Source organism: Rousettus aegyptiacus, unplaced genomic scaffold (genome assembly GCF_014176215.1).
Source record: "Rousettus aegyptiacus isolate mRouAeg1 unplaced genomic scaffold, mRouAeg1.p scaffold_m13_p_5, whole genome shotgun sequence".
In the NCBI taxonomy this organism is placed as follows: Eukaryota; Metazoa; Chordata; class Mammalia; order Chiroptera; family Pteropodidae; genus Rousettus; species Rousettus aegyptiacus.
Window position 1 is genome coordinate 4,710,495 of NW_023416308.1, and position 13,696 is coordinate 4,724,190.

At 37.6% G+C, this 13,696-nt stretch overlaps 1 protein-coding gene across 3 annotated transcripts in view; it reads left to right on the plus strand.

The window, feature by feature from the left end:
* The first annotated feature begins 372 nt into the window (after positions 1–372).
* The window catches only part of IFT81 (intraflagellar transport 81), a 65,826-nt gene continuing 52,502 nt past the window's right edge, over positions 373–13,696 (plus strand). Inside the window, exons 1-8 of one of the 3 annotated variants that reach the window (XM_016149656.2) lie at positions 373–467; positions 3,030–3,194; positions 3,741–3,844; positions 4,390–4,570; positions 6,668–6,757; positions 9,099–9,164; positions 9,477–9,587; positions 10,601–10,685. In XM_016149656.2, the coding sequence (XP_016005142.2) occupies positions 3,051–3,194; positions 3,741–3,844; positions 4,390–4,570; positions 6,668–6,757; positions 9,099–9,164; positions 9,477–9,587; positions 10,601–10,685 (781 nt within the window). In that variant the 5' untranslated portion in view covers positions 373–467; positions 3,030–3,050. Of the gene's footprint in view, positions 468–489; positions 863–3,029; positions 3,195–3,740; positions 3,845–4,389; positions 4,571–6,667; positions 6,758–9,098; positions 9,165–9,476; positions 9,588–10,600; positions 10,686–13,696 lie in introns of those variants that run through there. The other 2 variants (XM_016149657.2, XM_016149659.2) reach the window with 2 other exon arrangements.

Genomic DNA, 13,696 nt, shown 5'->3' on the forward strand with positions numbered 1-13,696 from the left:
CCTAAATTTGAAGCTCAGGTCAAATGCTTCCTCAACTGAAAATCCCACTGGTCTTGTCTCAGACAAAGAAGTCATCACCGATCTTGGCAAGAAGAAAGGACGAAAAGCAAATGCACATTTAGCATGAGTTAACGAAGAGACTTGTGAACTGCAAACTGCAGAATGTTCGGGAAGGCTTATTACCGATAACTACCCCAAATACGCCAAGCTGGCCGCCGTGGCTCAGAACCTGTGACCTGTGAGCCCACTGTGCGCACGGCCCAGCGCCCCATCCGCCGTGCACCCCCGCAAGCCCCCGCGGCCGCGCGCGCCCGAGCCGCCCCCCCACCGGAAACGCGCGGCGCTCCCGGGCGGAAGTGACGCGCGCCACGGCCTAGCAACCGTTGCCAAGGAGTTCGTGTCTAACCGACAAGCGCCCGGATACTTCCAGGGGGTGGGGGAAAGTGGTTCCGTGAGGAGAATTTGAGGTAACCTCGCCAACCCGCGGTCGGAAATCTCCCCGAACCCCGAACTAGGAGAGCACTCCGTCCTCCTCCCCTCCCCAGTGCAGCGTCTCGCCAGTAGAGGGGTCGCAGCAATGAAGTCCCCCACATCGGGGGTCGGCCCCTGCCGGGCCTCGTGGTGATCCAGGCCGCGCCCCCGGCGGGGAGCCCAGACGTGCCTGGGTCGCATGTGGGGTCCCCTGTCCCCTCTCCCGATCCCCAGGGTCCGGGGGACACTACTTTGGGGAATCGCACGAGGCCGCGGGTCCCGCGCTGGTGCCAGCCCGAGACCAGGGCAGCGTGGCTTCTGTCCCGAGTTGTGCCAGATAAACGCACGTCCCGGTTTTAATTCTGTCCCCACCCCTCGAGTGCTGAGGAGGGTAAGTGCTTGTGAACTAGCGTGGCGACTTTCCGCTGGAACAGGGAGCGTAATTGCTTTTGCTAATTTTGGAGCACGGAGCCCCCTGGGCATAGACAACCTACCTGTTCACTCCATCTTTGTCCTTAGGCGGTGACCATCTGAAAGCTGGTGGGCAACTAGGGGGTCACCCAACTAATTTCTTTTCCTCTCCTGGTAATGTTTTACTTGTTTACCCAAGTGTTTCGTTTTCTTTGAAAGGGAAACCGTGTGTGTGTTATACTTAACTTCAAAATCATTAAAAATTAAATATATGTCTATGAAGGTTATGACGTGGACTTTCCCTTAAAATACTTTTTTCTTTTTTCACTTAAAGTACTTTTAATATTGGAAAACTTGCATCTCCAATGTGGCTTTTTATTTAATTTCTGTAGAGGTTTTCTCTTTATAGTTCAAAGAAAACCTCAAATTTATAAACCACATTGGTTATTCCTTCTACTGTCTTTTGATTTATTATTTAACAATAATAATTATTTATTCATAATTTTATCATAATTATGGAGAAATGATAATATCTTTACATTTTGATGTTTTCTAAATATCCAGCTCCATTCACTTAATATAAGAAACCTATTTCAGAGCAAGTGCTTGCTACCCCAACGAATGACTTGAGTAAAACAACATTTATCCATTTCATGGTTAAAAACTATTAGGGAGCACTAAAGTAATGTTTTCTTTATTTCTTTTAGCCGTTCATTTTTAAGTCCATTTTTAAAATTCATGGTTAAAAAAATTGCCTGCCTGCAAAATTTCTACTACTTCCCCCCATATTAAGCGAGTGATATCTGCATGCAGAAAACACAAAGAACCTTGGTAAAGCTATTTAAGCAATTAAGTAATCAGATAACCCAATTTTTAAAAAAGGTACAGTCTTTCTCACCGCTAGCCTACTTAAGCTTATGTCGTTGTTGTTGTTTGACCTTGGGCCTCTGAACAAATTCACTCAGTCTAGTGGAAGAAGTCACTGCAGTTCAATGTAGTGGGTGTTCAGAGATGGAATTAGGCACAGATATATCCTCATGGAATTTGCAGTTTAGTAACGAAGCGACTAGTACAAAATAGAAACTAGTACAAAATAGAAAAGTAAGTCTAGGAGAGCAGAGCAGATGAAGTGTGGTCAACGTGGGGGACAGCGTGGAGGAAGCTGCCTTTGGAGAGCAGGGCGGAAACGGTTAGGATTTGCACACCTGAAGGGGAGAACAGTTCTTCTAGGCAGAGAAAATAGCATTAACTGAAGGCAGAGGTGGAACAGCTGGGGAGCAGAGACTATTGTCGTCTGCGGGAGTTTCAAAGGGTGAGAAGTAACAATTTGGAAATAAAGTTGGGAAAGGCTAAACTGAGCTAGATCTTGAAGTGTCTTGAACTCCAAGAAGTTTGAACTTTATTTTGTGGGCAGTGAGAAGCCTACCAATGATTTGGAATGGGAGAGATGGAGACCAGAAAGCATGAGGCTCTTACCTTATTGAAGGCAGAGGAAATGAAGGCCTGACTTACTCACAGGTGCCCGAGTCGATGCCCACAGGGCCAAGCCCATAACATCAGTGGGTGAAGAGTGCTTGGTGGAGGAAACCAAAATCAAACCAAACACGGTGTACCCGGGCTAAAGCTTGCAGCCTATGGTCAGCTTCAGTTGGGTGTGGCTATGCAAAAATATGGGCCCAGGGTTGCCAGATCTGATTTTCAAGAGAGACTGGAAATCTGGATTTGAATGTAAAAAATATCTCCCAATTTTTACACATAGGCTACTAATAAAAAAAATTAGAAGCATATCTGCAACTTAACAAGTTTTTACCCCTGGGTAGAGTTGTGGAGCTGAACGGTAGAGATGTTAAGATAAGTGTAATTTATTATTCATTTGCCCATGTTAATCAGTGTTAATTCAAATGATTGCTGTCACACCAAATTCATACCCTCAAACATTTTCCATTAAATATTAATAGTATATACTGTAGCATTCATAATAAAGTCTTCACATCCTGATTTCTTTCAATAAAATAACCTTCACAGCTTTTGCATTCCATGTAAAATTATATTTTTCATTCCTACTTCCCATAAACTTAAATATTGATTTTTTCCCAGAACTTTTGTTATCAATAGTGAGGAATTTGTTCTCTATTTTTATTCTTTAGTTCAAGGTATAAGACCTAATTATGAGTGACCAAATCAAATTCATTGTGGACAATCTCAATAAGGAGCCTTTTAGAAAGAACTATAATTTAATCACATTCGATTCCCTGGAGCCAATGCAACTATTACAAGTTCTCAATGATGTTCTGGCCGAGATTGACCCAAAGGTAAGAGTCTCTCCTTTCTCTGTGATGAAAAGGGTGGCAGGAAAGCTAGCTTCTGTCTCTAAATATCTGTCTTAGGCAAATTATTAACCTCTTTGGGCTTTATTGTCAAAAGGCCTTATTTTACAGGCCTTATGCTTGTAAAGTAATAGTAAATGATCATTAAGCTTTCTCCATGAGATAAAATTATCTACTTGTACCTTATTTAGAAAATATTTCTCTACTTCCAAATATAAATAAACTTGGTCCTGGAATGATAATGCAAAATTTTACAAAAGGTTTTATTGTATTGCAAGTTAGTTCATGACTCTCATCTATAGGCCTTTTCCTCTAGAGACTTTTTTAACCTTGACATTCTTAATACGAATCCTGATCTGACTTGCATGCACCGTCACTTGGAACCTGGGGACCTCTGTACTTAATCTGTTTTATGAAGAGACCATTGTGCCTATTATACTTTAGCAGAGATATTTTGTGAGTTTAAACATTGTTCTTTGTTAGATATACAACAATAACTTTTTTTTTTCTTCAATTTTTGTTATTCGTTAGCAAGTTGTCGATATCAGGGAGGAGATGCCAGAGCAGACAGCCAAACGAATGTTGAGCCTCCTTGGTATTCTTAAATACAGACCTCCAGGAAATGCCACAGACATGTAAGAATCTGATCACGTGTTGCTTTCTTAAAACCACACTTCGCTACCCAAATCACTACACAGGCTGTAGTCAGTCTTCCTAGGCAACGCCTGGTCTCCCTAAGTCAGTGGCCTCGGAACATCACTGAATTTCAAAACAATCTTGAACTTTGAATGTCATTTTGTCATACAGACATCAAACAAAGGGTTAGTTTGTTGTCCTAATCAAAAAAGTCAGGCAGATCCACTCTCCCTTTCTATTGTCAAGATCCCATCCTAGATAAAAACAGTAACTTAAACCTGCCCAGTCGATGAAGTGAAGTATTAAAGCTGACTGTACCAACTAGCGCTTCCAACACAAGCTTCCCATGTAGGCCAGTGATGTATGAAGGCCTAATCTTATGTTTATTGTGAATGTGCAGACTGACTTTCGAATAGCTATGGTTTATCTTTTTGAAATAGTCATGGGAAGCACTCAGGACGTTGTAAATCACATTGTAAGTAAATGTTATCTCTTCTCAAGGTTTACATGTGTGTGTGTGCTTGTATGTGTTTTATTTTTTTAGGAGTACCTTCCGTCAGGGTCTGGTGATTGGAAGTAAACCTGTAATTTACCCAGTGCTCCACTGGCTTCTTCAGAGAACTAATGAACTGAAGAAAAGAGCATATTTAGCCCGTTTTTTGATAAAACTTGAAGTACCAAGTGAGTTTCTTCAGGATGAAACTGTGGCCGATACCAATAAACAGGTATTCAATCCATAATGTTATTTTAAAATGGCCTGTAATGGATTTCAAGGTGCGCATGTTCAAATACATGTTAATCTCTATTTTCTGTCCCTGTATTTCCAGGTGGCACCAAAAAGTAAAACAGTTATCAATTTTTGTTCAACTCTAATCATATATCAAAATATTGACTTTGCACACAAATACCAATTTAGTAATAGGAGTATGTGGATAGAAAAAACCCTGAAGTTAAGAATTATGGGTAGATAGAATTCTAGGCTTAGGACTGCAAGACACTTTGCTGACCAGTTAGGGGGCTGTACAATTTGTCATCCAAATCAGAGAGAAAAGAGGCTATTATAATAATCGCACCAGGAGAAAAAGTATAAATTGACACTCTTCCAGGCAAAATGGATGTGTGATCCCCAGGGAAGTTTGTGTATAGACAGAGAAGCTGGGCTTGCAATCTCAGAGGACTTTCTAGTTAGGCAGAAGGTTGAGAAAGGGCTGAGTATTTGAAATGCCAATGCATTTTTCCTCACCATTGTTTTGGGGTAACACTGGGTTTGGGCCTTTGTCCTAAAGCTCTTGGCTACTGGGGGTTCTGGCTGGGCTGTCCCCTGCAGTTCAGAGCACATTGCTGGTCAGAGACTATGGAAAGAGAGGATTCAGGATTAAGACTTCAAAGAACTGATTTTTTAAAATGCCTATGTTTAGCACTTTGTGGTTTTATTCCATAAGTATGTACATCGACTGATATGCGCTGGTCTATGCCTATACTTATGGGATAAAATTTATGGTATGTGGTGAATGGTTTATCAGACCATCTCCCCCAATAGATTGTGAGGTCTATGAAAACAGGCATCATGTCTTAGTCATCTTTTTTCTTTTTTTTTTTAACCTCCAGGGTTTTGTACAGTTGCTTCTATATGGTATGTGCTCAAAATATGGTTTGAATTAACTAAATGATTTTTTTATCCACGTATTTAGTTATTTTGGGTGGCCATGGCAGTAATTCAAAACAGAGTCAATATTGATCTCTTAAGACATTTCTGCAGTTGAAAGATTTATGCAAACGGTATATCAAATGCTACAGGACATGCCATAGGGGAAGTACAGCAGAATGAGACCGCCCCAGCCCCTACCTTCGAAGGCTTCATCTCATGTAGGAAATAGGGAAAGTGTAAATGTGAAATATTTTCTCCTCCCTACACTCCCCCATCAATAAATTTGATAAAATGAATTCCTCTGAAGGAAGTGTATTAATAGTTTGTACTAAATATGCCCCGCTAATTAATGGAAGAATTAATGATTATAAAAAATATTTGTTCTTGAAATGTATCTGAAGCGAATATGTAAAATGACTTACACATTTAGCCAAGACCCTAATAAAAAATGCACATTGTCTTTCTAAATAGTTTTAGAATGATTTATAGGATATGATCAGTTAAGAAAAATATCATTAATTTTCCATCATTGCCCACAGAAAATACTATTTTTTTAAAACTAGGTAGGAGTTATGATTTTTTTCATTCATTAATCTACTTTTCATTGAATACTTACATAAATTATGCACTGTGCTAGGCCCCAGGGATACAAAAGTATACACGATCACTGTAATTCTTGTCTTCCTGGCTCTCACTGTCTAATGGAAGGAGACAGATGAGTAACTAGACAATTATAATTTTAGGTGGTGTCTACTCTGATATCATGATATTCTAATACGGGGCTGGAGAAGTCTTCCGGTAAAGGAGTGGTATCTATGCTGATACCTGAAGGACGAAGGACAAATGGGAGTTATCCAGGTTAGGGATGAGGGGAGTCAGAGGGACTAGGGTGTGAACGGGAAGTGAGAGTGTGGAATGCTCCAGGGTCTGAAAGATCCGGGTAGCTACAGCATAGGGTGCGAGGTGGGAAAGTAACCAGAGAGGAAGCAGGAAAGTATTTAATGACCAGATTATCAGACCTACATTTTCGTGTCCTAAATAAATGTTTAAAGATGTGTTTTTAATTCTGTTCTTATAATGATTTAAGTGATCGCTCTGTGTTAACAGGTAACCTGATTAAGGACCGCCTGCTGTATCTAGTCATTGGTTTATCATTTTTTAACTTGTTTTTCAGTATGAAGAGTTGATGGAAGCCTTTAAAACTCTGCATAAAGAATGTGAGCAACTTAAGACATCCGGATTTTCTACAGCAGAAATAAGAAGGGTAAAGAAAAAAATACAACAGAATTTTTTTGGATTTGAATAATATTAGGTTTAGCGTTTTTGTTTTTAGTTGATTCTATATGAGTCTTAAGAATACATGGAAACTAGTGATAGCACAAGGTAGGTTTTCTTTTGTAGGACTTTTGCTAGTTCTCTACTGGAGAAATTAATAAGGGCAGAGTAAATTTACAGCGAGTTCTTTATACTGTATAGACTACTACCATGGGTGTATAGATATCCGATATATATTGTAGAAAGTAGAAAAAAGAACAAAAAAAATTGTCCATTAACATTTTGTTGCATATCCTTTCAGGCTTTTTTTTTTTTTTTTCATGTATCTGTAGAGGAGATCATGCTATTCGTAATTATTTGTGTCTTTTCAAATGATTATATTGTGAATATATTCCCATTGTTATCTTTCTATAATACAATGATTTTTAATGACTAAATAATATTTCATAGTATGGATAGTTTAAGCATTTCTGGTTTTATTTGTTTTCATTTTTTGCTATTACAGATGATGCTGTGATTACCTTCTATATAAACTTATTTTTGTGTATATATGATTGTTTCCTTAGAATAAATTTTTGGAAATGGAATTACTTATTAAAGTATGTGAAACTTTTTAGCACTTTTGATGCAGGTTACATAATGTTCTCCAAAAAATATTTACATTCTCACCAGGTATATAAGTTCTTTCTCAAACACTCACTGATTCTCACTTTTGTGGAATTCATATTTTTATAATTCCTGAGTTATCATTGTCATCTTTATCTTCTCATTCAATCAAGAAACATTAGAAGTTGCTTTCTCGGGGAGGCCTCCCCTGATTCTCTAGAGAGATTAGTTCTCTCAGTTCCCCTTTTTCATTTTATTACACTCTTTAAACTTATAATTACTTTACTGTCTGTCTTCCCAACTGTCTTTAAGCCCTACAAGGCCAAGGGCCATGTCTGTATGTGTCTCGTTCATCACTATATGCCCATTGCCAATCTCAGTGCTCTGCACGTGACAGGTTCTCAGTAGCAGTTTGTTGGATGTATTAGAAATGAAAGACGAACTCACATATAGTGGGGGAGGAAGACCCGTAAGTAGATGCTTATAACATAGCATGGAAGAAGAGTGACAGATGTCCACCTGCTCTTTTTCCGTTATGTCATATGAGTAAACCAAAATGATCAAATAGAGTCCGTAATTTTAATTTCACAGTTATTACCAACGAAAGTATTTTTGAACATATCCTGTATAGAAAATGTGACAGAGCAAGAAATAGAAAATAACTCAGTCATAATCCAACGTTCTAGATAGATCTGCTGACATTTCAGTGAATCTATTTAAACCTTTATGTTGTCGTTATACTATATATAAGTGTCGTAATCTGCTTCTGTCACGTCATGTCTTATCATGACTTTTTCTCACGTCATTAAGCATTCTTCTGCATAATTTTTAATGACTTTCATAGTATTATACCATAGTTTATTTAATAATCTTCAGACATTTGGGCCATTTCCAAATTTTAGATATAATTAGCACCATGAGACTCCTTATAGAGCAGTCAGTAACCTTTCATGGATATGTTATTAGGACAGATTCCCAGAGGTAGAATTACTGGGCTAGAAGGTATACACATTTATTTTAAGACTTTTCATATTGTTCTTTAATACAATGCCATCAGTAGAGAATAACAATGCCTGTTTCCCCAAATCCTCTCAGTACCGACTACTATATATAGTTTTCCTTTTAATATTACTGTGCTAGTTAGACTATAGGTTTTTAGGTTTAGCAAGAAATTTTATGTTTTCTCTAGAAAATATTATGGAGCTGGTCTATTTTTGTAGTCTGTTTTCAGGAAGAGAACTGGTTAATTGACAAAACCAGACACAAAGTTATGTCTTGAAAACACCATAGCTTTAAAAATAATTTTGATGGAAAATTGGCAGAATACAGTTTGGTATTTAGCAAAGCAGATGGGATGTCAGCAGCTGTTGTTCATGTTTTTAGACCTGCACACTTTCCGTTATAGAAGATTTTTGAAAAGTCATGTGCCCATATCTGGAATCGGAACACAAATGTGCTGGCTGGCAGCTTTACCTGGCTCCATTATAACCTGTTTTAGTTGCTTTTCTAGATGAACACCAAGCTGCCAAATAAATCACAGTGCAAAAAGAACCCTGGGCAGGGGTCGGGGAAAGGATAGCAATGTCCTTCATCCGAAAGAGGGTCTCCGTTCTCTAACACGACGACTATAAGTGATGAAAATGGCAGCTCCATAATCACATCAAAATGTATTTAATTTTACAAAGAATACTCTTTCTAATCATGTCTTCTTGACCACTTTTTAGGATATCAGTGCAATGGAGGAAGAAAAGGATCAGCTTGTTAAGAGAGTTGAACGCTTGAAGAAAAGGGTAAGGCAAGAATTAGCACTGTAAGACTTTGGCTTCAAGTCCCAAGCACTTGCAAAGACTTAGGAATGTAAATACAGATTAGGCAAGGTGTGGGTGGAGGTCAAGAGTGGGCTCAGATGACACTGACTGAAAGGGAATCTCCCCAGGCAGGAGCTCAAAACTTCTAAGGACCCGGGGTCTGGAGCTTTACTGTCATCTCTAGGGAGTACTGCTTACCAAAAGGAAATGATAAGTGGATGTCTGAGTCACATGACATGCTGATTTCGTTCTTAAACTTGACGGTATCATGTACTACTTATTCCCTTACTGTAGGTGGAGACAGTTCAGAATCATCAACGGATGCTTAAAATAGCAAGGCAACTTCGAGTCGAAAAAGAGAGAGAAGAATTTCTTGCACAACAGAAACAGGAACAAAAGAATCAGGTATCCACATAAAAGATTATATTCTCATGATGAAAGAAATGGTTCCTTCTGATAATTCGAATGTGAAGAACGAACATTAGAAACTCCTGTTCGCCTTTGTTAACATGCTGGAATACTCTTTCAAGAGTATTTTGTGGTGCCGACCACAACACCACCACCGCGTTTTGGGTCATATACTCCTAATGTATCTGTCCACTGTCTTTTGGCCTGTGCTTAACCCGTATTGTTCCAACATTACAGAATATTCGTTGTAATGTTAAGTGGTAAGGGTAACTGTTGATAAAAATTCTAGAATCTCTCAAGGGTGTCCTAAGACTCTCGGACTGTAAGAACATCCTTTCTATTTCACTGATCACAGGATCCTCTACACTTTACTCCAGTGGCAAATAAACAGATCATGAAAAGGGTCAAAAACACCCACACGCCATGTTTTTAGACTTTACCTTAAAGGAAAAATAATTTGGCCAGAAAATATTACTTTCATTTTGTTAAAAGTCTGCCTTAAGACTGAGCAGACTTCTACATTAAAAGTTTGAATCAGCCCCATTTCCTTCTACATGGGCAGTTGAGGTGCGTGGCCGTCTTAGAACTTGTCTTGGCCTCACAGGAGTTCCACTGCAGCACTAAACTGCATTGCCAGGCCCGCGAACGGTTACTGAGCATCAGTTTCTGATTCTGAGCTGTCATTTGTAAAGATGCTCGCATTCCTTAGAGTTAAGAAAACCATGTCGTAATGAGAAAAGCCTGGCACGTCTATTTCTGTAAGAAGTATTTTTCCTTGATCACCAAATTCAACAAATAATTTAAAAAGTTACTAAAGCGCTTTTTTTTTTTTTTTAAAAATATGAAAAGATATTGAGAGAACCAGTTACATTTTGGGTTTAACATAGGAATTTTCTTAGTTCTTTTTATCTCACAAGAGTTATGTGGTACTTGTATTTTTCACTGCTTGTCTGTATGAGTGGTGGGTTTCAATAGACTAAACAAGTAACGGATCTGCTTGTATTTTAAAGCTGTTTCATGCAGTGCAGAGACTGCAAAGAGTACAAAACCAGCTGAAGAGTATGCGCCACGCGGCAGCAGATGCAAAGCCTGAAAGTAAGTGGAAATTATGTGATGTAGGTGATGAGAGAATATTAATTTAAACAGTAGTCTTCCTTTAAGTGGTCGACTGACGGGTATTATCATCAGGCGATCTCTCGGCATGTCGAGTGTTGCTTCCGGATGAGGACACCCTTAATTTTTCATCGGGGGTTTTAAATTCCAGTTCAGGGTTTTGTCAGAGCATGTGAAGCACTTAGGATGGAGGTTAGGAAGAAAAAGATGGTCAGAAAAAATGTGAATCGTTTTAAAGCCAGGGCTATAAAGAAAAAGAATAAAATGTCAGACCCTTAAAGCAGAGTGGTTTTTTTTTTTCTTTCACATTTCGGGTTGTGCTAATAACACGAGTGTCCCTGGCTCTGTTGTCACCTGAGCTTTACATAGAGAATAAATTGTTTTACTATCCCAGAGTACACCACCGAAGTACCCTAGACATTTTTACAGTACTTTTGTTCATCAGAAGGGAGACCACGTCAACTAGAAGAGCAGTGCAGAGCTCCTGTTGGTAGTGGAGAAATATTCCAGTGTAAATTTCCAGCTGTTAGAGGCTTAATTCATTTTTCTTTAGTGTTCTATGAAATATTATACTCCTAAGATATAACACATAGAATAACTATGATAAAGACAGACAATAACAACTGTCGATAAGAACGTAGAGAAAACTGAAACTCGTGTTGCTGGTAGAAATACGAAATGGTGCAACTTCTTTGGAAAACAGTTTGCCAGCTCCTCAGAATGTTAAACGCACAGTTATCACATGACCCAGCAATTTCATTACTAAGTATCTACCCAAGAAAATTGAAAACATGTGTCTACACAAAAACTTGTACAGGAATATTCATAGCAGCACTATTCATAATAGCCAAAAAGTAGAAACAACTCAAATGTCCCCAAACTGATGAATGAATGAACAGAATGTGGTATATCCACACAACGTAATATTATTCAACAATAAAAGGAATAAACTATTGATACCTGTGACATGTATGAACCTCACAAACATGTTAATTGAAAGAAACTAGTCACAAAAGACCACATATTATGTGATCCCATTTGTATGGAATATCTAGAAAAAGCAAAATCCATAGCGATAGAAATCAAACTAGTGATCGCCTGTGGTTGGGGATCGTAGGGAGGACAGTTGAGGGGGAAAAGTAAGTGACCGCTAATGGGTATAGAGGCTTCTTTTGCAGCTGATAAAATGTTCTAAAATCGATTGATGGTTGCATCACTCTGTAAATATACGAAAAAAAAAAACATCGAATTGTACACTTAAATGGATGAATTTTATGGCATGTAAATAATATCTCCATAAAGCTATAAAAAGAGATAATACAATATTTCCTTAATTCTAGACACATATTTTTTCCCATTTTAATCGTCTTTGTAATTAGGATGCATCTTATGTGTTCTATGTACATTTAACGTGGGATGTGTAATTTAGTCGATGGTATCTTATAGTTAATGACATTTTATAAATCAAGGAAATATGGCATATTTAATTGATATTTAGGAAACCAGTACAGTACTCCCTACAAAACATCTGGTTAATATATATTAACTAGTTGCTTTCCCTGGACTCTCTCACTCTCAGTCATTGTAAATTGGGATTCAGGCACTACCTGGAAGTTGCCGTGCTTTTAGTTGTTGGTGTCATTATTCAGTAAATTTTCACTTTTTAGTAGAATGTTAATTTTCAAGACAAAATACTTTTTTATGCTTTTTCCTCTTTAGTATAATACATATCTTTTCAGTAGACATTCTTTGGGTTTGATGTAGATTCCTTCATATCTTTACTATGAGAAATTAAGATGAATCTTCAAAAGAAATCCATTAAATTGTAGCCATTTAAAAATTAATATCAATAAGCAAACTGTTCATATACACCTACTCTTGCTAGGAAATTATCAGAATTTACCATTAAAAGTGAAATTTTGGAAATGAAGGTAACGTGTATAAGAATTGAAAGATTTGGTGTGCAGAAAAATAATTGATCAGTACAGCTTATTTAATAGTTTAAAATTTAGCTTGAACATGTGTTTCTGCAACATCTGTTATCCTTAATTTTATTAGCTTAAATATTTCTTGTTAGTACGTTTTAATCTGGCAACTAAACAGAACATCCAAAGATATTTGTAGTATTGGTAATGTCTCATTTTTTATTTGAGTTGATAGTCTTTATTTTGCTTTGGCTTTCTAGTCTAAATAGATTGTTTGGGCCAGGAAATACATAATTATTTAGTAATAATATGGACAAAGTTCTGTTTGCGGTATCTTTTGGGATTTTGGTTTAAAATGTTAATACAAATCATATGTTAGTAGATGCTGCTAAACAATAAAATCAATTGCATTGTTAAGTAGTAAAAGAAATAATCAGCTTAAACAAATAGTATATTAATTTAGTATTTATCGATCATCTACTATACCAAGTAGATGATCGATAAATACGGTCACATACTATGCTAAGTGTTAGGAATAGAAATAGACATAATACAGCATGATGAATATACCAATGGAGCTTAGCACAGGGTTCTATGAAAACAAAGAGGCAAAGCACCAAACTCCAACACAGTCAAAAGGCTTCCTGGACGTGGTGGCCGCTGAGTTAAGTCAAAGCTGGGAAGGAGTTTTTGCTTTGTCGACATCTTTCTGGGAAATGGTTTAAGGGTTGTATTCAGCAGCCTAGGAAAAGAGTAGGGTAAACAGATATTAATTGATCCAAGTATTTCGTTTAATAAGATAGATCTAAATTCTTTAGTAACAAACAATGGCTTATAAAAAGTTTCTTTCTGTTTACTTACATAACAGCATTTTTAGTATAGCAACATAATTTGTATTTTTTCAGAGTTACAGCCATATTATAAAACATTTTTATGCTCTACACATTTGTGAATTTGTTACATAAAAGATCCTAATCATTCAGTTGTACTAGGATCAATGACATGTTTTCAGGGAGTTTTTAATAAAAAAGTTTCTGAGATATTGGTGACCGTATATTTAATTTCACC